General features: G+C 44.6%; 1 protein-coding gene across 1 annotated transcript; it reads left to right on the top strand.

Moving 5' to 3' along the window:
• The first annotated feature begins 9,589 nt into the window (after positions 1 to 9,589).
• LOC147976809 (uncharacterized) lies at positions 9,590 to 10,372 on the top strand. The gene has a single exon (XM_087520978.1). It carries the CDS (start codon positions 9,590 to 9,592, stop codon positions 10,370 to 10,372), a length of 783 nt encoding a protein of 260 aa, XP_087377104.1.
• The last annotated feature ends 15,953 nt before the right edge of the window (positions 10,373 to 26,325 follow it).

Here is a 26,325-nt window from a genome sequence, read left to right as displayed (position 1 = left end):
GATTTACCGCTATCATTTTGGGGTTATGCTCTAGAGACGGACGCATTCACGTTAAATAGGGCACCATCAAAATCCGTTGAGACGACGCCTTATGAACTATGGTTTGGCAAGAAACCAAAGTTGTCGTTTCTTAAAGTTTGGGGCTGCGATGCTTATGTGAAAAAGCTTCAACCTGATAAGCTCGAACCCAAATTGGAGAAATGTGTCTTCATAGGATACCCAAAGGAGACTGTTGGGTACACCTTCTATCACAGATCTGAAGGCAAGACATTCGTTGCTAAGAATGGATCCTTTCTAGAGAAGGAGTTTCTCTCGAAAGAAGTGAGTGGGAGGAAAGTAGAACTTGACGAGGTAACTGTACCTGGTCCCTTATTGGAAAGTAGTACATCACAGAAAACTATTTTAGTGACACCTACACCAGTTAGTGAGGAAGCTAATGATGATGATCATGAAACTTTAGATCAAGATACTACTGAACCTCGTAGATCAACCAGAGTGAGATCCGCACCAGAGTGGTACGGTAATCCTGTTCTGGAAGTCATGCTACTAGATCATGATGAACCTACGAACTATGAAGAAGCGATGGTGAGCCCAGATTCCGCAAAATGGCTTGAAGCCATGAAATCTGAGATGGGATCCATGTATGAGAACAAAGTATGGACTTTGGTTGACTTGCCCGATGATCGGCAAGCAATTGAGAATAAATGGATCTTCAAGAAGAAGACTGACGCTGACGGTAATATTACTGTCTATAAAGCTCGACTTGTCGCAAAAGGTTTTCGACAAGTTCAAGGGATTGACTACGATGAGACCTTCTCACCCATAGCGATGCTTAAGTCTGTCCGAATCATGTTAGCAATTTCCGCATTTTATGATTATGAAATTTGGCAGATGGATGTCAAAACTGCATTCCTGAATGGATTTCTGGAAGAAGAGTTGTATATGATGCAACCAGAAGGTTTTGTCGATCCAAAGGGAGCTAACAAAGTATGCAAGCTCCAGCGATCCATTTATGGACTGGTGCAAGCCTCTCGGAGTTGGAATAAACGTTTTGATAGTGTGATCAAAGCATTTGGTTTTATACGGACTTTTGGAGAAGCATGTATTTACAAGAAAGTGAGTGGGAGCTCTGTAGCATTGCTGATATTATATGTAGATGACATATTACTGATTGGAAATGATATAGAATTTCTGGATAGCATAAAGGGATACTTGAATAAGAGTTTTTCAATGAAAGACCTCGGTGAAGCTGCTTATATATTAGGCATTAAGATCTATAGAGATAGATCAAGACGCCTAATTGGACTTTCACAAAGCACATACCTTGACAAAGTTTTGAAAAAGTTCAAAATGGATCAAGCAAAGAAAGGGTTCTTGCCTGTGTTACAAGGTGTGAAATTGAGTAAGACTCAAAGCCCAACCACTGCAGAAGATAGAGAGAAAATGAAAGATGTTCCCTATGCTTCAGCCATAGGCTCTATCATGTATGCAATGCTGTGTACCAGACCTGATGTGTGCCTTGCTATAAGTTTAGCAGGGAGGTACCAAAGTAATCTAGGAATGGATCACTGGACAGCGGTCAAGAACATCCTGAAATACCTGAAAAGGACTAAGGATATGTTTCTCATATATGGAGGTGACAAAGAGCTCATCATAAAAGGCTACGTTGATGCAAGCTTTGACACTGATCCGGACGATTCTAAATCGCAAATCGGATACGTGTTTACATTAAACGGTGGAGCTGTCAGTTGGTGCAGTTCTAAACAAAGCGTCGTAGCGGGATCTACATGTGAAGCGGAATACATAGCTGCTTCGGAAGCAGCAAATGAAGGAGTCTGGATGAAGGAGTTCATATCCGATCTAGGTGTCATACCTAGTGCATCGGGTCCAATGAAAATCTTTTGTGACAATACTGGTGCAATTGCCTTGGCAAAGGAATCCAGATTTCACAAGAGAACCAAGCACATCAAGAGACGCTTCAATTCCATCCGGGATCTAGTCCAGGTGGGAGACATAGAGATTTGCAAGATACATACGGATCTGAATGTTGCAGACCCGTTGACTAAGCCTCTTCCACGAGCAAAACATGATCAGCACCAAGGCTCCATGGGTGTTAGAATCATTACGGTGTAATCTAGATTATTGACTCTAGTGCAAGTGGGAGACTGAAGGAAATATGCCCTAGAGGAAATAATAAAGTTATTATTTATTTCCTTATATCATGATAAATGTTTATTATTCATGCTAGAATTGTATTAACCGGAAACATAATGCATGTGTGAATACATAGACAAACAGAGTGTCACTAGTATGCCTCTACTAGACTAGCTCATTAATCAAAGATGGTTATGTTTCCTAACCATAGACAAAATAGTTGTTATTTGATTAATGGGATCACATCATTAGTTGAATGATCTGATTGACATGACCCATTCCATTAGCTTAGCACCCGATCATTTAGTATGTTGCTATTGCTTTCTTCATAACTTATACATGTTCCTATGACTATGAGATTATGCAACTCCCGTTTACCGGAGGAACACTTTGGGTACTACCAAACGTCACAACGTAACTGGGTGATTATAAAGGAGTACTACAGGTGTCTCCAAAGGTAGATGTTGGGTTGGCGTATTTCGAGATTAGGATTTGTCACTCCGATTGTCGGAGAGGTATCTCTGGGCCCTCTCGGTAATGCACATCACATAAGCCTTGCAAGCATTACAACTAATATGTTAGTTGTGAGATGATGTATTACGGAACGAGTAAAGAGACTTGCCGGTAACGAGATTGAACTAGGTATTGGATACCGACGATCGAATCTCGGGCAAGTAACATACCGATGACAAAGGGAACAACGTATGTTGTTATGCGGTCTGACCGATAAAGATCTTCGTAGAATATGTAGGAGCCAATATGGGCATCCAGGTCCCGCTATTGGTTATTGACAGGAGATGTGTCTCGGTCATGTCTACATTGTTCTCGAACCGTAGGGTCCGCACGCTTAACGTTACGATGACAGTTATTATGAGTTTATGCATTTTGATGTACCGAAGTTAGTTCGGAGTCCCGGATGTGATCACGGACATGACGAGGAGTCTCGAAATGGTCAAGACATAAAGATTGATATATTGGATGACTATATTCGGACACCGGAAGTGTTCCAGATGAATTTCGGATAAAACCGGAGCACCGGGGGGTTACCGGAACCCCCCGGGGGGTTAATGGGCCTTATGGGCCTAATGTGGAGAAGAGGAAGGGGCTGCCAGGGCAGGCCGTGCGCCCCCTCTCCCCCTAGTCCGAATTGGACAAGGAGGGAGGGGCGCCCCCCCTTTTCTTCTCTCCCCCCTCTCTCCTACTTGGACAAGGAAAAGGGGGAGGAGTCCTACTCCCGGTAGGAGTAGGACTCCTCCTGCGCCCACCTCCTGGCCGGCCGCACCCCTCCCCCTTGCGCCTTTATATACGGGGGCAGGGGGGCACCCTAGAACACACAAGTTGATCCTCGTGATCGTTCCTTAGCCGTGTGCGGTGCCCCCTGCCACCATATTCCACCTCAGTCATATCGTTGTAGTGCTTAGGCGAAGCCCTGCGTCGGTAGAACATCATCATCATCACCACGCCGTTGTGCTGACGGAACTCATCCCTGAAGCTTTGCTGGATCGGAGCCCGGGGAGCGTCATCGAGCTGTACGTGTGCTAAGAACTCGGAGGTGCCGAAGTAACGGTGCTTGGATCGGTCGGATCGGGAAGAAGACGTACGACTACTTCCTCTACGTTGTGTCAACGCTTCCGTTGCGATCTACAAGGGTACGTAGATCATACTCTCCCCTCTCGTTGCTACGCATCACCATGATCTTGCGTGTGCGTAGGAAAATTTTGAAATTACTACGTTCCCCAACAGCTTTGACCTCTGGTGGGAATTTTTTTCTGTCCCCCATTGTTCGGCTGGCGAGGCTCATCCTCGTCTTTGCTTGGTGTCTCCCTCCCCTTGTGTTCAGCGTTTAGCTTGCCGGCCTGCTTGAAGACCCAGCATTCTCTCTTGGTGTGATTTGCAGGTTTGTCGGAGGTGCCATGAATCTGACATAATCTGTCTAGAATCTTGTTTAGGCCGGACGGTCCATCTCTGCTTCCTTTAAATGGCTTTTTCCGTTGACCGGGTCGAGAGCCCCTGAATCCGGCGTTTATCGCCATGTTGTCTGGGCTGTCTTCGTTGTTTCGACGCTTGCTTTTATTGCGTCGCAGTTTCCCGTTGCCATCCCTGACTTCGCATGTGCCTGGGTTGCTGGTGCCGCTACGGGCCAGCCAACTGTCTTCGCCCACGCAAAAGCGGGTCATAAGGCTTGTTAGGGCTGTCATTGTCCTTGGCTTTTTCTGGCCGAGGTGTCTGGCGAGCCATTCATCCCGGACACTGTGCTTGAAAGTCGTAAGGCTTCGGCATCCGGGCAGTCGACAATTTGATTCTTCTTCGTGAGAAATATGTTCCAAAGCTTTCAGGCTGACTCTCTGGGCTGTTGAATTATGTGACTTAAATCGTCAGTGTCCGGAGGTCGGACATAGGTCCCTTGAAAATTGGCCCTAAAAGCATCCTCAAGCTCTTCCCAGCTTCCAATTGAGTTTTCGAGGAGGATTTTTAGCCACTGCCAAGTTGGTCCTTTCAACTTGAGGGGCAGGTATTTGATGGTGTGGACATCATCTCCGCGAGCCATGTGGATGTGAAGGATAAAGTCCTCAATCCAGACCCCAGGGTATGTCGTTCCGTTGTATGCCTCTATGTTCACGGGTTTGAATCCCTCTGGAAATTCATGATCCAGCACCTCATCGGTGAAGCATAGGGGGTGTGCGGCACCCCTGTATTTGGATGTGTCATGGCATTCTTCGGACGGTTGTAGCGTTTGGTTTTGATACCGAGCTGTTATTCGGTCAGTATAGTCGTTTGGGCGGCCATGATTCTGTGCCGGAGCGCGCTTCCTGGATCCGTAGATGGACCTGGCCATACCGGCTTTTTTGTGCAGGTCTTTGCGTAAATCGTGCGCTGACTTGTGTGCGACGTCGTTAGCCGCCCTGTTGTAGCCACGGGGTGGTTGATCCGGCTGATCGGCTGTTTTATTTTTCGGCTGAATGGGCTCTAAAGCTTCATCGTCGAATTCAGGCAGCAGCTTGCGCTTTGGATAGCTCTTTGTGTGGCGACTGCCGCCGTACTTTTCTTCAGTGTCAAGCACTTTATTCCATCTGCTGTTGAGCGTATTCTGCGCGGCCATAAGCCTTTGCTTCTGCTTCTTCAGGCTCCTCGCGGTGGCAATAAGCCTTCTATGGAGGTTCTCTTGTTCCAAGTGCCTTTTCGGGATGATGTGTGCATCATCGTCCGGACTGTTCTCCTCTCCGGAGACAGGTTGATGAGCTTTACCCACGGCGTTGCCGTGATCAGACAGCGGCTCTGTACTATGTTCGCTGTCCGCTGGCTCATCCTGCTCCATCGCTGGGTCCATATGGTCGTCGTTTTCTTTGGAGTCGACCGGGATATTATTCTTTCTTGCGCTGTTATCGCTGTTTTTGCTGAGGTCGGATTTGGAGCGGCGCCTACGTCATCGCTTTGGTTGCTTCTCGAGGGGACTATCCTTCGCTGCATCCTTCCGTTCCTCGTCATTGTTTTCTTTGGGTGTATCCACCATGTATATATCGTGTGATGAAGTGGCTATCCAGCGCCCTATGGGCGGTGGTTCCTGTTCCTCTCCTGCATCGTCGTCCATACCGTTGATGTCTTCGGAGTCGAAATCAAGCATGTCGGTTAAGTCGTCGATAGTGGCTATTAAGTGGGTGGTGGGTGGGGAACGAATTCCTTCGTCGTCCGCTTCCCACTCGAGCCGGACATAGTTTGGCCGAGGGTCTCCTGACAAGGAGAGAGACCTCAATGAATCTAGCACATCGCCCAAGGGTGAGTGCAGAAAAATATCCACGGAGGTAAAGTCCATGATCGGTGCCCAATCAGATTGGATAGGCACGGACGCAGGCGGTTCGGAGCCTGTGGCCGGGGACGAATCCAAGGGTCCGGTAACATGGGTCTCATACGAGGTGAAGTCAGTATTCGGCTCTATCATTGCTGAGTGTGCGGCCTCCGTGGCGGGGTCCATCCATCCGTCCTCGGATGGCACGATCTGCTCCGGATTGAGGGCCGGAGTAACCGCAGGTGCGATCTCCCGAACGTCGTCTGATGGCAGAGCTAAGTCATGCTCGTCGTGATTGTGCGGCGCGCCTGACATGAGCTCAAATTCGTCGAAGATCAATTCTCCGCGGATATGGGCAGTGTAGTTCAAGCTTCCAAATCTGACCTGATGGCCAGGGGCGTAACTATTGATCTGCTCTAGATGGCCAAGCGAGTTGGCCCGCAGTGTGAAGCCGCCGAATACGAAGATCTGTCCGGGAAGAAAAACCTCACCCTGGATCGCATCGTTACCGATGATCGAAGGAGCCATCAAGCCTTTATCGCGACGGCACAGTGGAACTCTCAATGAAAGCTCCAATGTCGGTGTCAAAACCGGCGGATCTCGGGTAGGGGGTCCCGAACTGTGCGTCTAAGGCTGATGGTAACAGGAGGCGGGGGACACAATTTTTACCCAGGTTCGGGCCCTCTCGATGGAGGTAATACCCTACTTCCTACTTGATTGATCTTGATGATATGAGTATTACAAGAGTTGATCTACCACGAGATCATAGAGGCTAAACCCTAGAAGCTAGCCTATGATTATGATTGTTGTTGTCCTACGGACTAGACCCTCCGGTTTATATAGACACCGGAGGGGGCTAGGGTTACACAGAGTTGGTTACAGAGAAGGAGATCTACATATCCGAATCGCCAAGCTTGCCTTCCACGCAAAGGAGAGTCCCACCCAGACACGGGACGAAGCCTTCAATCTTGTATCTTCATAGTCCAACAGTCCGGCCAAAGTATATAGTCTGGCTGTCCGAGGACCCCCTAATCCAGGACTCCCTCACCAGCCACGTCGACCTAAAGCTTTCTCTTTGCATTTCTTATGGTCCTTTTGCGCAAGTGGAATGTACTCTGCTGGAATATCCGTGGCATGAACTCTCCTAAGAAACTTCTAGCTCTTTCAAACGCGATCAACACTTCTGGTTGTTCGATCATTTGTCTTCAAGAGTCTAAGATGCAAGACTTTAATGCAAGCACCCTTAAGTCTATTTGCCCGCCGCGTTTTGGTACGTTTGCTTTTATTCCCTCTGTTGGCGCGTCTAGCGGTCTCATTACGATCTGGTGCAGTTCTGCATTCACAGGACAGGTTTTCATTCAGGAACAGTTTGCGTTGGGTGTTGCGTTCAAATCCACGATTTCTTCTCACTCTTGGAAACTTGTTAACATCTATGGGCCATGCCAAGGAGAGCAACGTGTTAGTTTTACCAAATGGTTGTTTGACATCGATATCCCGTCCACTGAAGACTGGCTCTTATTGGGTGATTTTAACTACATCCGATCTCCAGATAACAGAAATAAACCAGGAGGTAACATACTTGATATGTTCATGTTCAATGATTTCATACGTGAGCAACGCTTAACTGAGATACCTATCAAGGGTAGAAAATATGCCCGGTCCAACATGCGGCAAAACCCTCTGCTCGAGCAAATTGACTGGTTTTTTACAACTCTCAATTGGACTGCTTCTTTTCCTAGCACCATGGTCAATCCTCTTGGTCGACATGTGTCTGACCACACCCCTTGCTCTGTTGAGATTCAAACTACTATTCCCAAAAGTAAAATTTTCAGATTCGAAACTTACTGGATAGCTCACCCTGGGTTTATGGACGTGATGTCCCAAGCTTGGAATAGGCCTCTGAAATATGGAAAATCAGTTAATGCTGCGACTAGCCTTTGCCAGAAACTCAAAAACCTCATACATGACCTCAGCTGCTGGAGCAAAAAAATTTCTAGGCTCAAAATTGCGTTAGAAAACACTAACAAAGCCTTGCTTGAACTGGATCACATTGCAGATCGCCGTACCCTCACGGTCCCAGAGAGTAACTTTATAAAAATACTCAAGAATCATCTCTTATGATTATTGCAACACCAGAAAGAATACTGGAAAAAGAGGTGCACGATTAGGTGGATCAAGTTCGGCGACAAAAACTCTAAATTTTTCCATGCCGTGGCAACAGAGCAATATCGTAAGAATTTTATCTCCAGCTTGAAAACCAATCATGATTCTGTGGTGGACGATCATTTAGGGATGGAAACTATACTCTTCGATGCCTTTAAAGAGCACTTGGGTGCCTCAAAACCCCCAGAGATGAAATTCAACCTATCGCAAATGCTTCGCTCTCGGGTGGATTTTGAGAGTCTGACAATTCCTTTCACACCGAGGGAGATTGACGACGTGATTAAAGAGATGCCACCTGACCGTGCACCTGGTCCGGATGGGTTCAACGGTGCATTCATGAAACCGTACTGGCCAATAATTAAGCATGACTTCTACTGTCTGTGCGATGAGTTTCACAAAGGCAACTTCAACCTTGAAAGCCTCAACTATGGGTTTATTACCTTGATCCCCAAGAAACATGCCCCTGAGATGGTCAATGACTTTAGACCTATTACATTGCTCAACTGCTGTCTCAAGTTAGTTACCAAACTCTTGGCTAATCGGCTTCAAAAGATCATCTTACAGATAGTGCATCGTAACTAGTACGGTTTTCTTAAAGGGTGTTCTATTAATGATTGCCTTGCATGGGCTTTCGAATACATTCACCAATGCCAAGCCTCTAAGCGACCGATCATCCTTCTCAAACTGGATTTCGCTAAGGCTTTTGACACGGTGCAGCACTCAGCCATCATCAAGATCATGAGGAGTATGGGGTTTAACGAGAAATGGATCGATTGGTTCACATGCATCTCTTTTTCTGCAAGATCTTCTGTCCTTCTCAATGGCGTCCCTGGTAAAAATTTCTGGTGCAAATGTGGAGTGAGACAAGGGGACCCCCCTGTCCCCTCTGATATTTGTCCTTGCTACGGATTTGCTTCAAACTGCTATCAATGAGGCTCTCAATAACAACTTGCTGCAACTTCCTATACTTGCCTATCGAGATAATCACTTTCCGGTCATTCAATATGCCGATGACACGATCATTGTGATGCCGGCCTGTCGGGAGCAAGCTACTTGCATGAAAAAAATCCTTGAAGACTACGCTGATTCGGTGGGTTTGCACATCAACTTCAATAAGTCAACTTTGATCCCGATCAACACTCCCGAGGATACCTACAGCAAAATCGCATCCATCTTTGGATGTGCATGCACTCAAATGCCGTTCACATACCTTGGGCTACCGTTTGGCACCACTAAACCGAATGTCTCTGATCTTACTCCCTGGATTTGCAAAGTTGAAGGCAGGATCACAGCGGCCATGTCGTTGATGTTGTATGCGGGCAAGTTGGCTCTTATGAACTCCTTAGTGACATCCCTAGGCATTTACCCGATGGGCACTCTAGACTTCCACCCAAAATAATTGATCAATTTGATAAAATCAGACGCCACGGTTTATGGATCAAGAAAACTGATGAGGGAGAGAAATGCAACTCCTTCGCTGCCTGGGACATGGTTTGTAGACCAAAAAAGAATGGTGGTCTTGGAGTGCTCAACCTAAAGGTTCAAAATGATGCGATGCTCCTTAAGATGCTCCACAAATTCTTCAACAAACTTGATGTCCCCTGGGTGCACCTGCTTTGGGATTCCTACTACTCAACCATAGTCCCCCATGCAGCTGCTGCCTGTGGTTCCTTCTGGTGGCGGAAACTCATCAAACTAATGCCAGTTTACAGGGGGGTCGCCAAGATTAATGTTGGTTTTGGTACCTCAGCTCTTTTCTGGAAAGATGACTGGGGTGAGGTTATTATTGCTGATATCTACCCACGAGCTTTTTCATATACCACCCTGGAAGATGCCTCGATCAACCAGTTCCTCTCCATTACCAGCGTGGATCAAGGTTTTCACCTGCCCCTCTCGACTCAGGCACACGATGAACTGAGGGCGCTGCAGCAGCATGTGAGGCCCCTTGAGTTGACAGACACAACAGATACCTGGACTTGTTCATGGGGAGCAGCTGATTTCAAGACCTTTGCGTACTACATTTTCTTATTTAGAGAGGTGATTGCGCATGATGCTTTCAAGTGGCTACGGAAGGCCCGGAGTATTCCCAAGCTCAAAGTCTTTGGATGGTTCCTATTGTCTGATCATCTAAACACTAGGAACATGCTCAAAAGGCGGCATTATAATATTGGCAACAACTACGATTGCTTGCTTTATGGTCGACATGTTGAAGAAACTTTGGAACACCTCTTCTTCAGATGCACTTTCAATGTGATCGACTTGCTGGAATGAGCTTAACATTTCATGGCCTGCGCTTGGAAACAGACTGGACCTGTTGTTGCACCTCAAAACCTTGCACCAGAGAGCCATGATTATGGACATCTTCCTTGTGGCTGCTGTTGGGGAACGTAGCAGAATTTCAAAAATTTCCTACGTGTCACCAAGATCTATCTATGGAGAAACCAGCAACGAGGGGAGGGAGAGTGCATCTACATACCCTTGTAGATCACTAAGCGGAAGCATTCAAGAGAACGGGGTTGATGGAGTCGTACTCGTCGTGATCCAAATCACCGATGATCCTAGTGCCGAACGGACGGCACCTCCGCGTTCAACACACGTACAGCCCGACGATGTCTCCCACGCCTTGATCCAGCAAGGAGAGAGGGAGAGGTTGAGGAAGACTCCATCCAGCAGCAGCACAATGGCGTGGTGGTGGTGGAGGAGTGTGGCAATCCTGCAGGGCTTCGCCAAGCACCACGGGATATGAGGAGAAAGAGAGGGAGGGCTGCACCAACGAGAGAGATCAAATCGCGTGTATTGGGCAGCCCCTAGGCCTCATATATATAGGGGAAGGGGAGGAGGGTGCGCCCCCTCTAGGGTTCCCACCCCTAGAGGGGCGGCAGCCCTAGATGGGTCTTGGGGTGGCGGCCAAGAGGGGGAGAGGGGGGGCGCCCCCTAGGGTGGGCCTTAGGGCCCATCTAAGCCTAGGGTTTCCCCTTCTCCTCCTTTGCTGCGCCTTGGGCCTTGTGGGAGGCGCACCAGCCCACTCAGGGGCTGGTCCCTCACCACTCTTGGCCCACGCAAGCCTCCGGGACTGGTGGCCCCACTTGGTGGACCCCCGGGACCCTCCCGGTGGTCCCGGTACGTTACCGATAAACCCCGAAACTTTTCCGGTGACCAAAACAGGACTTCCCATATATAAATCTTTACCTCCGGACCATTCCGGAACTCCTCGTGACGTCCGGGATCTCATCCGGGACTCCGAACAACATTCGGTAACCACATACAAACTTCCTTTATAACCCTAGCGTCATCGAACCTTAAGTGTGTAGACCCTACGGGTTCGGGAGACATGCAGACATGACCGAGACGTTCTCCGGTCAATAACCAACAGCGGGATCTGGATACCCATGTTGGCTCCCACATGTTCCACGATGATCTCATCGGATGAACCACGATGTCAAGGACTTAATCAATCTTGTATACAATTCCCTTTGTCTATCGGTACGATACTTGCCCGAGATTCGATCGTCGGTATCCCGATACCTTGTCCAATCTCGTTACCGGCAAGTCTCTTTACTCGTTCCGTAACACATCATCCCGTGATCAACTCCTTGATCACATTGTGCACATTATGATGATGTCCTACCGAGTGGGCCCAGAGATACCTCTCCGTCACACGGAGTGACAAATCCCATTCTCGATTCGTGCCAACCCAACAGACACTTTCGGAGATACCCGTAGTGCACCTTTATAGTCACCCAGTTACATTGTGACGTTTGGCACACCCAAAGCACTCCTACGGTATCCGGGAGTTGCACAATCTCATGGTCTAAGGAAATGATACTTGACATTAGAAAAGCTTTAGCGAACGAACTACACGATCTTTGTGCTAGGCTTAGGATTGGGTCTTGTCCATCACATCATTCTCCTAATAATGTGATCCCGTTATCAACGACATCCAATGTCCATGGTCAGGAAACCGTAACCATCTATTGATCAACGAGCTAGTCAACTAGAGGCTTACTAGGGACATGGTGTTGTCTATGTATCCACACATGTATCTGAGTTTCCTATCAATACAATTATAGCATGGATAATAAACGATTATCATGAACAAGGAAATATAATAATAATCAATTTATTATTGCCTCTAGGGCATATTTCCAACAGTCTCCCACTTGCACTAGAGTCAATAATCTAGTTCACATCGTCATGTGATTAACACTCACAGGTCACATCGCCATGTGACCAACATCCAAAGAGTTTACTAGAGTCAATAATCTAGTTCACATCACTATGTGATTAACACTCAAAGAGTTCTGGGTTTGATCATGTTGCTTGTGAGAGAGGTTTTAGTCAACGGGTCTGCAACATTCAGATCCGTATGTACTTCGCAAATTTCTATGTCATCTTGTAGATGCAACTACTACGCTACATTTGGAGCTATTATAAATTGTTGCTCCATTATACGTATCTGGTATCTCTACTCAGAGCTATCTGGATAGGTGTTAAGCTTGCATCGACGTAACTCTTTACGTCGAACTTTTTATCACCTCCATAATCGAGAAAATTCCTTAGTCCACTAGTTACTAAGGATAACTTTGACCGCTATCCTGTGATCCATTCTTGGATCACTCTTGTACCCCTTGACTGACTCATGGCAAGGCACATTTCAGGTGCGGTACACAGCATAGCATACTGTAGAGCCTATGTCTTAAGCATAGGGGACGACCTTCGTCCTTTCTCTCTATTCTTCCGTGGTCGAGCTTTAAGTCTTAACTTCATACCTTACAACTTAGGCAAGAACTCCTTCTTTGACTGATCCATCTTGAACACCTTCAAGATCATGTCAAGGTATGTGCTCATTTGAAAGTACCATTAAGCATTTTGATCTATCCTTACAGATCTTGATGCTCAATGTTCAAGCAGCTTAATCCAGGCTTTCCATTGAAAAACACTTTCCAAATAACCCTATATGCTTTCTAGAAATTCTACGTCATTTCCGATCAACAATATGTCAACAACATATACTCATCAGAAATTCTATAGTGCTCCCACTCACTTCTTTGGAAATACAAGTTTCTCATAAACTTTGTATACACCAAAATCTTTGATCATCTCATCAAAGCATACATTCCAACTCCGAGATGCTTACTCCAGTCCTTAGAAGGATTGCTGGAGCTTTGCATACTTATTAGCATCTTTCGGGATTTGACAAAACCTTCCGGTTGTATCACATACAACCTTTCCTCAAGAAAAAACATCGAGGAAACAATGTTTTGACATCCTATCTGCAAGATTTCATAAATAATGCAGTAATTGCTAATATAATTCCAACAGACTCTTAGCATCGCTACGAGTGAGAAAGTCTCATCGTAGTCAACTCCTTGAACTTGTCGGGAAACATCTTAACGACAAGTCGAGCTTTCTCAATGGTGACACTTACCATCATTGTCTGTCTTCCTTTTAAAATCCATCTGCACTCAACAGCCTTACGACCATCGAGCTGTTCTGCCAAATTCTACACTTTGTTTTCATACATGGATCCTCTCTCGGATTTTATGGCCTCGAGCCATTTATCGGAATCCGGGCCCACCATCGCTTCTCCATAGCTCGTAGGTTCATTGTTGTCTAGCAACATGACTTCCAAGACAGGATTACGTACCACTCTGAAGTAGTACGCATCCTTGTCATCCCACGAGGTTTGGTAGTGACTTGATCTGAAGTTTTCATGATCACTACCATAAGCTTCCACTTCAATTGGTGTAGGTGCCACAAGAACAACTCCCTGTGCCCTGTCACACACTAGTTGAAGAGACGGTTCAATAACCTTATGAAGTCTCCACCATCCTCCCACTCAATTCTTTCGAGAGAAACTTTTCCTCGAGAAAGAACCCGATTCCAGAAACAATCCCTTATTGCTCTCGGATCTGAGACAGGAGGTATACCCAACTGTTTTGGGTGTCCTATGAAGATGCATTTATCCGCTTTGGGTTCGAGCTTATCAGCCTGAAACTTTTTCACATAAGCGTCGCAGCCCCAAACTTTTAAGAAATGACAGCTTAGGTTTCCCTAAACCATAGTTCATACGGTGTCATCTCATCGGAATTACGTGGTGCCCTATTTAAAGTGAATGTGGTTGTCTTTAATGCCTAACCCATAAACTATCGTGGTAATTCGATAAGAGACATCATGGTATGCATCATATCCAATAGGGTGCAGTTATGATGTTCGGACACACCATCACACTATGGTGTTCCAGGCTGTATTAGTTGTGAAACAATTTCCACAATGTCTCAATTTTGTGCCAAACTCGTAATTCAGATATTCATCTCTATGATCATATCATAGATATTTTATCCTCTTGTCACGACGATCTTTCAACTTCACCCTGAAATTACTTGAACCTTTCAATAATTCAGACTCGTGATTCATCAAGTAAATATACTCAACATCTACTCAAATCATCTGTGAAGTAAGAACATAACCATATCCACTACATGCCTCAGCACTCATTGGACTGCACACATCAAAATGTATTACTTCCAACAAGTTGCTTTCTAGTTCCATTTTACTGAAACCGAGGCTTTCAGTCATCTTGCCCATGTGGTATGATTTGCATGTCTCAAGTGATTCAAGACCAAGTGAGTTCAAACGGTCCATTTGCATGGAGTTTCATGCATATACACCAATAGACATGGTTCGCATGTCTCAAACTTTTCAAAAACGAGTGAGCCCAAAGATCCATCAACATGGAGCTTCTTCATGCGTTTTATACCGATATGACTTACGTGGCAGTGCCACAAGTAGGTGGTACTATCATTACTATCCTATATCTTTTGGCATGAACATGTGTATCACTACGATCGAGATTCAATAAACCATTCATTTTAGGCGTAAGACCATTGAAGGTATTATTCAAATAAACAGAGTAACCATTATTCTCCTTAAATGAATAACCGTATTGCGATAGACATAATCCAATCATGTCTATGCTCAACGCAAACACCAAATAACAATTATTTAGGTTTAACACCAATCTCGATGGTAGAGGGAGCGTGCGATGCTTGATCATATCAACATTGGAAATACTTCCAACACATATCGTCAGCTCACCTTTAGCTAGTCTCCGTTTATTCCGTAGCTTTTATTTTGAGTTACTAACACTTAGCAACCGAACCGGTATCTAATACCCTGGTGCTACTAGGAGAACTAGTAAAGTACACATCAACACAATGTATATCCAATATACTTCTCTCGACCTTGCCAGCCTTCTCATCTACCAAGTATCTAGGGTAATTCTGCTCCAGTGGTTGTTCCCCTTATTACAGAAGCACTTAGTCTCGGGTTTGGGTTCAACCTTGGGTTTCTTCACTAGAGCCGCAGCTGATTTGCCGTTTCATGAAGTATCCCTTCTTACCCTTGCCCTTCTTGAAACTAGTGGTTTCACCAACCATCAACAATTGATGCTCCTTCTTGATTTCTACTTTGGTGTCAAACATCGCGAATATATCAAGGATCATCATATATGTCCCTGATATATTATAGTTCATCACGAAGCTCTAGCAGCTTGGTGGCAATGACTTTAGAGAAACATCACTGTCTCATCTGGAAGATCAACTCCCACTCGATTCAAATGATTGATGTACTCAGACAATCTGAGCACAAGCTCAACAATTGAGCTTTTCTCCCTTAGTTTGCAGGCTAAGAAAATCGTCCGAGGTCTTATACCTCTTGACGTGAGCACGAGCCTGAAATCCCAATTTCAGCCCTCGAAACATCCCATATGTTTCGCGACGTTTCAAAACGTCTTCAGTGCCTCAACTCTAAACCGTTTAACTGAACTATCACGTAGTTATCAAAATTTGTATGTCAGATGTTCGCAACATCCACAGACAACGTTCGAGGTTCAGCACACTGAGCGGTGCATTAAGGACATAAGCCTTCTATGAAGCAATGAGGACAATCCTTAGTTTACGGACCTAGTCCACATAATTGCTACTATCAACTTTCAACTAATTTTTCTCTAGGAACATATCTAAACAGTAGAACTAAAGCGCGAGCTACGACATAATTTGCAAAATCCCTTTTGACTATGTTCAGGATAAATAAGTTCATCTTATGAACTCCCACTCAGATAGACATCCCTCTAGTCATCTAAGTGATTACATGATCCGAGTCAACTAGGCCGTGTCCGATCATCACGTGAGACGGACTAGTCAACATCGGTGAACATCTTCATGTTGATCGTATCTTCTATACGACTCATGCTCGACCTTTCGGTCTTCTGTGTTCCGAGGCCATGTCTGTACACATGCTAGGCTCGTCAAGTCAACCTAAGTGTTTTGCGTGTGTAAATCTGTCTTACACCCATTGTATGTGAACGTTAGAATCTAACACCCGATCATCACGTGGTGCTTCGAAACAACAAACTGTCGCAACGGTGCACAGTTAGGGGGAACACTTTCTTGAAATTATTATGAGGGATCATCTTATTTACTACCGTCGTTCTAAGTAAACAAGATGTATAAACATGATAAACATCACATGCAATCAAATAGTGACATGATATGGCCAATATCATATTGCTCCTTTTGATCTTCATCTTCGGGGCTCCATGATTATCATCGTCACCGGCATGACACCATGATCTCCATCATAGTGTCTCCATGAAGTTGCCTCGCCAACTATTACTTCTACTACTATAGCTAACGGTTAGCAATAAAGTAAAGTAATTACATGACGTTTATGTTGACACGCAGGTCATAAATAAATTAAGACAACTCCTATGGCTCCTGCCGGTTGTCATACTCATCGACATGCAAGTCGTGATTCCTATTACAAGAACATGATCAATCTCATACATCACATATATCATTCATCACATCCTTTTGGCCATATCACATCACATGGCATACCCTGCAAAAACAAGTTAGACGTCCTCTAATTGTTGTTTGCATGTTTTGCGTGGCTGCTATGGGTTTCTAGCAAGAACGTTTCTTACCTACGCAAAAACCACAACGTGATATGCCAATTTCTATTTACCCTTCATAAGGACCCTTTTCATCGAATCCGATCCGACTAAAGTGGGAGAGACAGACACCCGCTAGCCACCTTATGCAACTAGTGCATGTCAGTCGGTGGAACCAGTCTCACGTAAGAGTACGTGTAAGGTCGGTCCGGGCCGCTTCATCCCACGATGCCGCCGAATCAAGATAAGACTAGTAACGGCAAGCATATTGAACAAAATCAACGCCCACAACTACTTTGTGTTCTACTCGTGCATAGAAACTACGCATAGACCTAGCTCATGATGCCACTATTGAGGAACGTAGCAGAAATTCAAAATTTTCCTACGTGTCACCAAGATCTATCTATGGAGAAACCAGCAACGAGGGGAGGGAGAGTGCATCTACATACCCTTGTAGATCGCTAAGCGGAAGCGTTCAAGAGAACGGGGTTGATGGAGTCGTACTCGTCGTGATCCAAATCACCGATGATCCTAGTGCCGAACGGACGACACCTCTGCGTTCAACACACGTACAGCCCGGCGATGTCTCCCACGCCTTGATACAGCAAGGAGAGAGGGAGAGGTTGAGGAAGACTCCATCCAGCAGCAGCACAATGGCGTGGTGGTGGTGGAGGAGTGTGGCAATCCTGCAGGGCTTCGCTAAGCACCACGGGATATGAGGAGAAAGAGAGGGAGGGCTGCACCAACGAGAGAGATCAAATCACGTGTATTGGGCAGCCCCTAGGCCTCATATATATAGGGGAAGGGGAGGAGGGCGCGCCCCCTCTAGGGTTCCCACCCCTAGAGGGGCGGCAGCCCTAGATGGGTCTTGGGGTGGCGGCCAAGAGGGGGAGAGGGGGGGCGCCCCCTAGGGTGGGCCTTAGGGCCCATCTAAGCCTAGGGTTTCCCCTTCTCCTCCTTTGCTGCGCCTTGGGCCTTGTGGGAGGCGCACCAGCCCACTCAGGGGCTGGTCCCTCACCACTCTTGGCCCACGCAAGCCTCCGGGACTGGTGGCCCCACTTGGTGGACCCCCGGGACCCTCCCGGTGGTCCCGGTACGTTACCGATAAACCCCGAAACTTTTCCGGTGACCAAAACAGGACTTCCCATATATAAATCTTTACCTCCGGACCATTCCGGAACTCCTCGTGACGTCCGGGATCTCATCCGGGACTCCGAACAACATTCGGTAACCACATACAAACTTCCTTTATAACCCTAGCGTCATCGAACCTTAAGTGTGTAGACCCTACGGGTTCGGGAGACATGCAGACATGACCGAGACGTTCTCCGGTCAATAACCAACAGCGGGATCTGGATACCCATGTTGGCTCCCACATGTTCCACGATGATCTCATCGGATGAACCACGATGTCAAGGACTTAATCAATCCTGTGTACAATTCCCTTTGTCTATCGGTACGATACTTGCCCGAGATTCGATCGTCGGTATCCCGATACCTTGTTCAATCTCATTACCGGCAAGTCTCTTTACTCGTTCCGTAACACATCATCCCGTGATCAACTCCTTGATCACATTGTGCACATTATGATGATGTCCTACCGAGTGGGCCCAGAGATACCTCTCCGTTTACACGGAGTGACAAATCCCAGTCTCGATTCGTGCCAACCCAACAGACACTTTCGGAGATACCTGTAGTGCACCTTTATAGTCACCCAGTTACGTTGTGACGTTTGGTACACCCAAAGCATTCCTACGGTATCCGGGAGTTGCACAATCTCATGGTCTAAGGAAATGATACTTGACATTAGAAAAGCTTTAGCATACGAACTACACGATCTTTGTGCTAGGCTTAGGATTGGGTCTTGTCCATCACATCATTCTCCTAATGATGTGATCCCATTATCAATGACATCCAATGTCCATGGTCAGGAAACCGTAACCATCTATTGATCAACGAGCTAGTCAACTAGAGGCTTACTAGGGACATGGTGTTGTCTATGTATCCACACATGTATCTGAGTTTCCTATCAATACAATTATAGCATGGATAATAAACGATTATCATGAACAAGGAAATATAATAATAATCAATTTATTATTGCCTCTAGGGCATATTTCCAACAGCTGCTTGGAGCCTTTGGAAAAAAAGGAACAATAACTATTTTCGCCAAGTAGCACCATCAATTTTATCTTGGAGGATTAGATTCAAGAAGGATTTCGCTGATATTAGACATAGAGTCCCCGATCACAAAAAACAGATAGTTACTTCCATACTTGACTCAATACCATAATTCACTAGCACTGCTTACCCCCTGCGTGGGGGTGCTTGCTGGCCTTTGTGCATATGTAAGATGTAACACATTGTACCATACTTTACCCATGGTAATATACTAAGCAGTAGGAGCCTTTCCTACTGTCTAACCCCTCAAAAAAACATTTAAGAAACATAGAGATACTAAAAAAATTGCAAATCGACATAAGAAACATTTAAGAAACAACGAAAAACAATAAGGGACTGTCTATTTGGTATTTGACTGTTTTCCAATTCAACAACTTTCAAATTTTCCTACCAATGAACAGATGATACCTATTTGTCCCAAGTTCCCAACCCCCCTCCCCCCACGGGCCACAATATATTTTATTATTTCGGGAAAAACGGGTTGGGCAAAACCCTGACCCGGTTTCAACTAAACCGGCGCCACCACAAAACCTCGCTGGACCACCGCTAACAACTGGCCACAAACCTCCTTGGATCCACAACTAATGCTCGCCATCAACTTGCTACCCACGGAAAAGGCAAGCTCCTTGGGACATATCCAACCCCTCCTACATAACAGCAGAGATTCTCACCTAACACACACCACAAAGAAAGAAACAAATCAGGCCGACATACTATGGAAGAAGGGCGGGGGGAAGAACAAAGAGTAGACAGCCATGGGACAGAGGGGTGAACATGGAGAGCAAGGTGTACCTGGAGACGAGCAAGAAGGAAGAACAACAGCCTGACAATTGGGGAAACCCAGGAAAATCAATAGGTGAGGAACAAAATCTACTGCTACACCTAGTACTTGAATTCTTCACCCGCTTCACCTCTCTTACAGGGAATATCTCCAAAACAAATGCGTCGGAGAAACTAGATATATGTTAAGAAACAAACAGTAGACAAAAACTAGATACTCTGGAAATAATTCATCACTAGCGGTAGACAGAACTTGGATAGTTGTATAAATTACACTGCAAGAACACATTGTGCCTGGATGACACTGGAAAGAATAGTAGCACAACCAAGAATTACAGTGCAAATGATAGTTTGTATAAATGACACTGTGACATTGATAGTTGTATAAATTACACTGAAACTTGCTAAGAAAATGCACAGCAATAGACCAAGAATTACAGTGCAAATCCCCTAGTAATTACATAGTAATTCCCAGTGCAAATTGCATAGAAATTACAGTGAAAATTCCATAGAAATTTCAATGTATCAATGTAAGAATGCATCAACTTACACTGGAACAAACCTGCTGTATTTACACTGTTAAAATACAACTGCTAATTGTACTATTACTGACATTTCTTCTCCAAAAATGTAGATTGGGAGCATGACGAGAACAATAAGTCTGGATGACATACTTATACCTAGGACACATGCCATCAACTACCCCATAGAAAAACTTTTCAGAATATCTGGTGAAGGTCGAACAAGTAGGGCAATCAGTAGATCATTTCTGCCTCTACAACAAGCCAAAGGAAACAGAGATGAAGAAGTGAGAAAAAACAGAAAACAAAAATTAGATCATAAAAACACTACCACATCACACGAATAATGCACTCAAAACGGAAATAATAAGATGAACAAGCTAAAACCGAATGAGAGCATCATGGCAAAAGGAGGAGGACGAAGCACATTTCTTCTACCAACAGAAGATAACTTCCTCTTCAATGATTTTACTTCTGAAAAAAACATAAAGCCAAAAGTCACCTCAACAAGAGAAAAATAACCAACAACATAATCAACAAGCACAAGAAAAAGAAAAAAAAGGAAACAAACTTGATGAACATAAAACTTGAAAAGAGCTTTGTCAAAGGATCCTTCATCACCAGAAAGTTCCTGGAAATAAAAAGACAACACAACCAAAATAAATAAAACTGATAACATAATCTGAAAGAAATAACTAGAAAAATAAGACAGAAATAACTCCCATAGACATCGGATACGATCCATGTTCTGCAAAGTCAGTAGGCACGAATGGTTCACCAACAGAATCTGCACTCTCAAAAGATGATACTAATGAAACGTCCTGGTGAGAGACTTTCCGAAGCTTACCCATTAAACTAAAACCTATAAATTACAAAGCTAAAAGCATGAATATTACACTACACATTAGGGCAAAATTTACATTGTAAATACATATAATAAGCAAGGCGATTACACGGTAAAACTAGGGGCACTGTAAAAATTGGGAAGAAAGACTATAGTGAAAAATAGCATGAGAGAGCAATACAAAAATAAACAAAAAAGCCAAAATTCAGGAATTACATAACTGAACCAAGATAAATACACTGCAAAAATGTGAGAAAATACACTGCAAATACATATATAAACCATCGGAATTCTAGGGGAATTTACACTGGGGCCCATATAAATGTCAGGAATTATATAGCTGAAAATTAAAATTACACAGTAACTCGCGTAAATTATACTGAACGAAGGGACAAATTACACTGAAACTATAGGATGAATTACACAGTAATTATTAGGCAAATTACACAGTAATTATAGAGTGAATTACACTGAAGCTACATGATGAATTACAGTAATTCTAGAGTGAATTACACTGAAACTACGGGATGAATTACACAATAATTCTAGAGTGAATTACACAGTAAAACTACGGCATGAATTACACAGTATAGTGAATTACGCTGAAACTACAAGATGAATTACACAGTAATTCTATAGTAAATTATACTGAAACTACCTGATGAATTACAGAGTAAAAATCAGGCAAAATACACAGTAAATACTAGTAATTCTAGAGTGAAAAAACATTGAAACTATGGGTACAGTAAATATAGTGCAATTTGCATAGTATATTACACCGAAACTATGGGGATTACACAGTAAGTTTGAGGCAAAATACAGAGTAATTTTAGTGTATATGACACTGAAACTATTTAGATACATTAAAACTGCGCACTTTCCCTGCCCTCTCAGTAATTAGGCGTTTCTGGCCGTTGGATTTCATTAACTTGGCATTCTTCACCGTTGAATCTTCAGTCAGCTGTACCTTAATCGCGAAGTGGGCTAAATGTCGCAAGGGCAGCTGCTCCCGTAGCTTTTTCTGACCCCTCTTGTTAATTGGGCTGCAGCCGGCCCGTTTTCCCTGCTTGGGCCCAACGCAACGAACGGGACCTCACAGCGAGTGCCGCTCCGTCTCCTTTTCTCAATAAAAAAAGAGGACCGCTCCGTCTCCAAGGATCGTTCTACAGAGAGGGGATGGCGGCGCTCGATGCAGCCGACGCGGCTTCGATGTGGGTGGCCAGCGTATGAATCCAGGCGAGGCACCAGTGGATCCAGGCTATAAGCGCCGGGCGCGAGGGTATCCAGTACCACTGGATCGAGAGGATCCAGCAGCAATCGATCGAGGGTATCCAATGTGGGATGCGGGTCGCGAGTCGATCTATAGAACCTAGCATTTGGGGGCGGTCCATTCAACCGGTGGGCGTGGGACGAGGGCGATAATGGAGGTCGTTGGCCGCGTCTCACGGCTAAGATCGCGGACGGGGGACGGATGGAGGTTGTGGCGGCTGTATGCTGACGACGGTGCGATGATGAAGGATCAGTCGGGTCCTCGTGATGGGTCCCTGCGCCAGGGTCTTTGCCATCGCTGGTGGTGGGCTGGTGGCAGGGCAGTCGTCAGTCGCCAGGGCAGGGAAGTACCTCTTCGTGATGCAGGGCAACCTCTACCTGGTTGCCTAATTCTCCATCTTGCTTTTTTCATGACTAATTTCTATGTTTCCTGACGGCCAGGCAGTCGAAGCCCTAGATTAGGGGTTTTCGCCACATCGCCGTTCATTGTTATGGAAGCGCAATGCTTTGAGCTTCTCTTAGCGGCTTGGAGGTGAAGCCAAGGAGGAAGGGAAGGTTGTACTGTCATGCTCGATCTTACATCTTGTATCGACAGTGGTGGCCAGCAGTTGGAAGCCTACTGAAATCAACTTATGTGGTCCGATCCGATCCCCTCTCTACTTCTTTAAACAATGTTCAAATGATACAAAATATGCTTAGTTATTCGTTTCGCAGAAATAAGGTCTGGAATACTTTCCTGCAAAAAAAGGTCTGTAACATAAATATTTGGATGGTGAAGCTTTCACTGGTGCTCCGTTCAGGCGTTCACTGATCGTCCGACAAGCGGGGCAATGGCAGCCACGGCGCGCGGTGGCTGGCTTTGCTCAAGCAAGCTATCTACCCAATTAAGTTTTTGTGCCCCGTGTTTTCTTGAAGCTATCCAGAATTTGATTTCTTTGACAGTGTACATGTCATGTGTTTGATGCAATGCACAAGAGGGACTATTGTGCTCAACGGTCTTTATTCTCTATGTGTGAAGCGCCGAGGAGTACATCATGGACTCAGTACAGCATATGCCATTAATCTATAGTCCATTGATGTAACGGATGTTCATATCGTTTTCGCAAAGAAAAAAAACGGATGTTCATATCAACTTACCATACCATTTATGTTTTAGGTACAATGTGTTGGCTCAAGAGCTGCCGGAGTTGTTCGCTTCTTAATATTTGGACAGTTGAATTCGGGAATATATGAGACATGCATTTGAATTAAGAGATGGAGAATCTGATTATACCTTGCAAAACGTGCTCCGGTAGGGGAAACTGCTACTTTTGACGATAAAATAGATGCCATCATATCAGTGTATTGTTAGCCAGAAAATTCTCGAGCTTATAATTTCTAGACATTTAAGTATTCAATTTGTGTAAATGGTGCTAGATTCAGAGCTTAGAGTGGTAAGTGTATTATTACCCTGCATTTTTGCTTGGTCATATAGGTTATAGAAGTATCAGATTCGACTATAAAGTTGTGCACAGTTCACTTATAACATATATTTTACTGTCCTTAATGACCAGGCAAATAACATAAATGTTATTGGGCTGCAGGCATCCTCCTTCTACTGCGATGATGTATAGTGCATTATGATTTCATAATATTCCTTTTACACTGATCTCCTGAAGTTAAACATGAATGCAGACATGAAGTAATTATTATGAAAGTACTACAAAAGCAAGCATTTTAATTTTAGGTGGTTTAGAAACTTCTGTCAGAAGTTTCCTATGTGGTGTTCAAGTTATATTATAAAGTAAAATCAATACCTTTTGGTGGGTCACCTTTTTTTCACTATTCATGTTATTAGCCTAATTATGTCTGTTAAATAACATTATCAATAATATCCCTTCTAATTTTACAAGGTCACATAAATTCAGTAGTTGGACAGATTATGCAAAGTACATGATAATGAAAAAGACCCATACTGATCTAATTGAGATTATGCCCTGAAGTTTTTATCATAAAATAGTGAAGGTTAATCTAACATTTCTCAAGATGGTTAAGAATGACCTTCCCAGATATCGTGAAGTAATGTGATGATCCCTTTGATTACATATATCTATCTATCTATCAATCAATCAATCAATTGATAAACTGTTAATGCAGTAAAATCAAGAACAAGACAAGTTGATGTGTGTATTTCCGATTTCAGTGCTAAGGGAGATCATTTAACGCTCATTGTACAACGTCTTTATACTTGTGTTTTTACCATACAATATGATGTTGTAGCTAAAACTCCTAGAAGGTTGGAATCACATTTTAGAGACTGATCTTACAACTACAGTACACAGATTACACTATGGTGCTCCGTTCCAAAATTTTAAGTTCATTGTCCTTAAATTCTATGTACCTTATTTCGTATTTAACATCAATATTCCATGCCATCACATATTTATCAAATTTCCCGCCATTATACTAAAAAAAAGACGGGCGCGGCAACGCGCGCCATCGATGATCTAGTGGGGATACACAACAACACTCAGCACAAGCAAATATACAAACCTGCATCAGATACACAGTTCCCAGGCATTAAAAGAAGGAGAAGCTTAAAGGAATTACATTGCAAAAGCACATAAAAATCACACCAAGGCTAGTACAGGGCTACACCACAAAATGACACATAAAAAATAGAGCACTGACGCGTTGGGTAACTAGGAGGAACCTAACTACATCTAAACCTACACCAAGAGGGATTTATTCACTCACAGGCCAAAGGGGACCTGCGGCAGAGGGCAGAGGAGGAACCTAACTACATCTAGAAACCATAGAACCAACACATCGAGAGAAGGAAACACCCATCTACTAGCGAACGAACAGACCACGTATGACTGATCCATACATCTACCTGAATCACAAAACTAAACACGCATGATTCTACCACGAGCAGACGAGGAACAAAAATGGCGGACACCACGAAGCAGACAAGGAATAAAAATGGCGGACACCATGAAGCAGACAAGGAACGATGGCGGACAACACGAAGCAGAACGAACCACTAAAACTACAAGCACCTACCATGAATCTACAACAACACGACCCGGGATCACAACACACACCTAACACGAACACTAACTAAATCACATCAGCAACTAACCCCTAGATCTGGAAGCTACACACCGAGAAATGAACAGAAATCACGCGCTCGAGAGAGAAATTGAGAGACCAACCAACATCAGGAGGCGAGAATCCAAGAGAAATGAGAGAGAAATCAAGCTCCACTGGTGGGGGATCTCGGAATTGACATGAACAGAAAGGAATCGCATTCATTGCCCAAGCGCTTGTTCCTCTATCTTCCTCGCATCCACTGCTCAAATGAAAGGGGACAAAAACTAGAAGAGGGGAGGGGGAGGAGCGGTAACGGGCTGGGACAAAACCGAACCCGACGGAAAAAACAAGCCCGAAAACCAGACAGCCAAGCGCGAATCTTCACGCAACAGCGGACGGCCAGCGATTTGAATGTTGACGAATTTGAATAACAGTTGACTGTAAAATAGCAAATCCGAACAATAAAGGTAGAAAAAATGCAGCACAAATCTCAGAGCAAAAATCGACGGCCAAGAAATGGACTGACCAAACTGAAAAAAAGCTAAAGTAAATTAATAATCACAGTACCGCGTCTCAAAGCAACGATAATCTTGGTCTTCAA

The sequence above is a fragment of the Triticum urartu genome, chromosome 4A (assembly GCF_056163025.1).
Source record: "Triticum urartu cultivar PI428250 chromosome 4A, HENAU_Tu73, whole genome shotgun sequence".
In the NCBI taxonomy this organism is placed as follows: Eukaryota; Viridiplantae; Streptophyta; class Magnoliopsida; order Poales; family Poaceae; genus Triticum; species Triticum urartu.
This window is presented reverse-complemented; position numbering and strand designations above follow the sequence as displayed.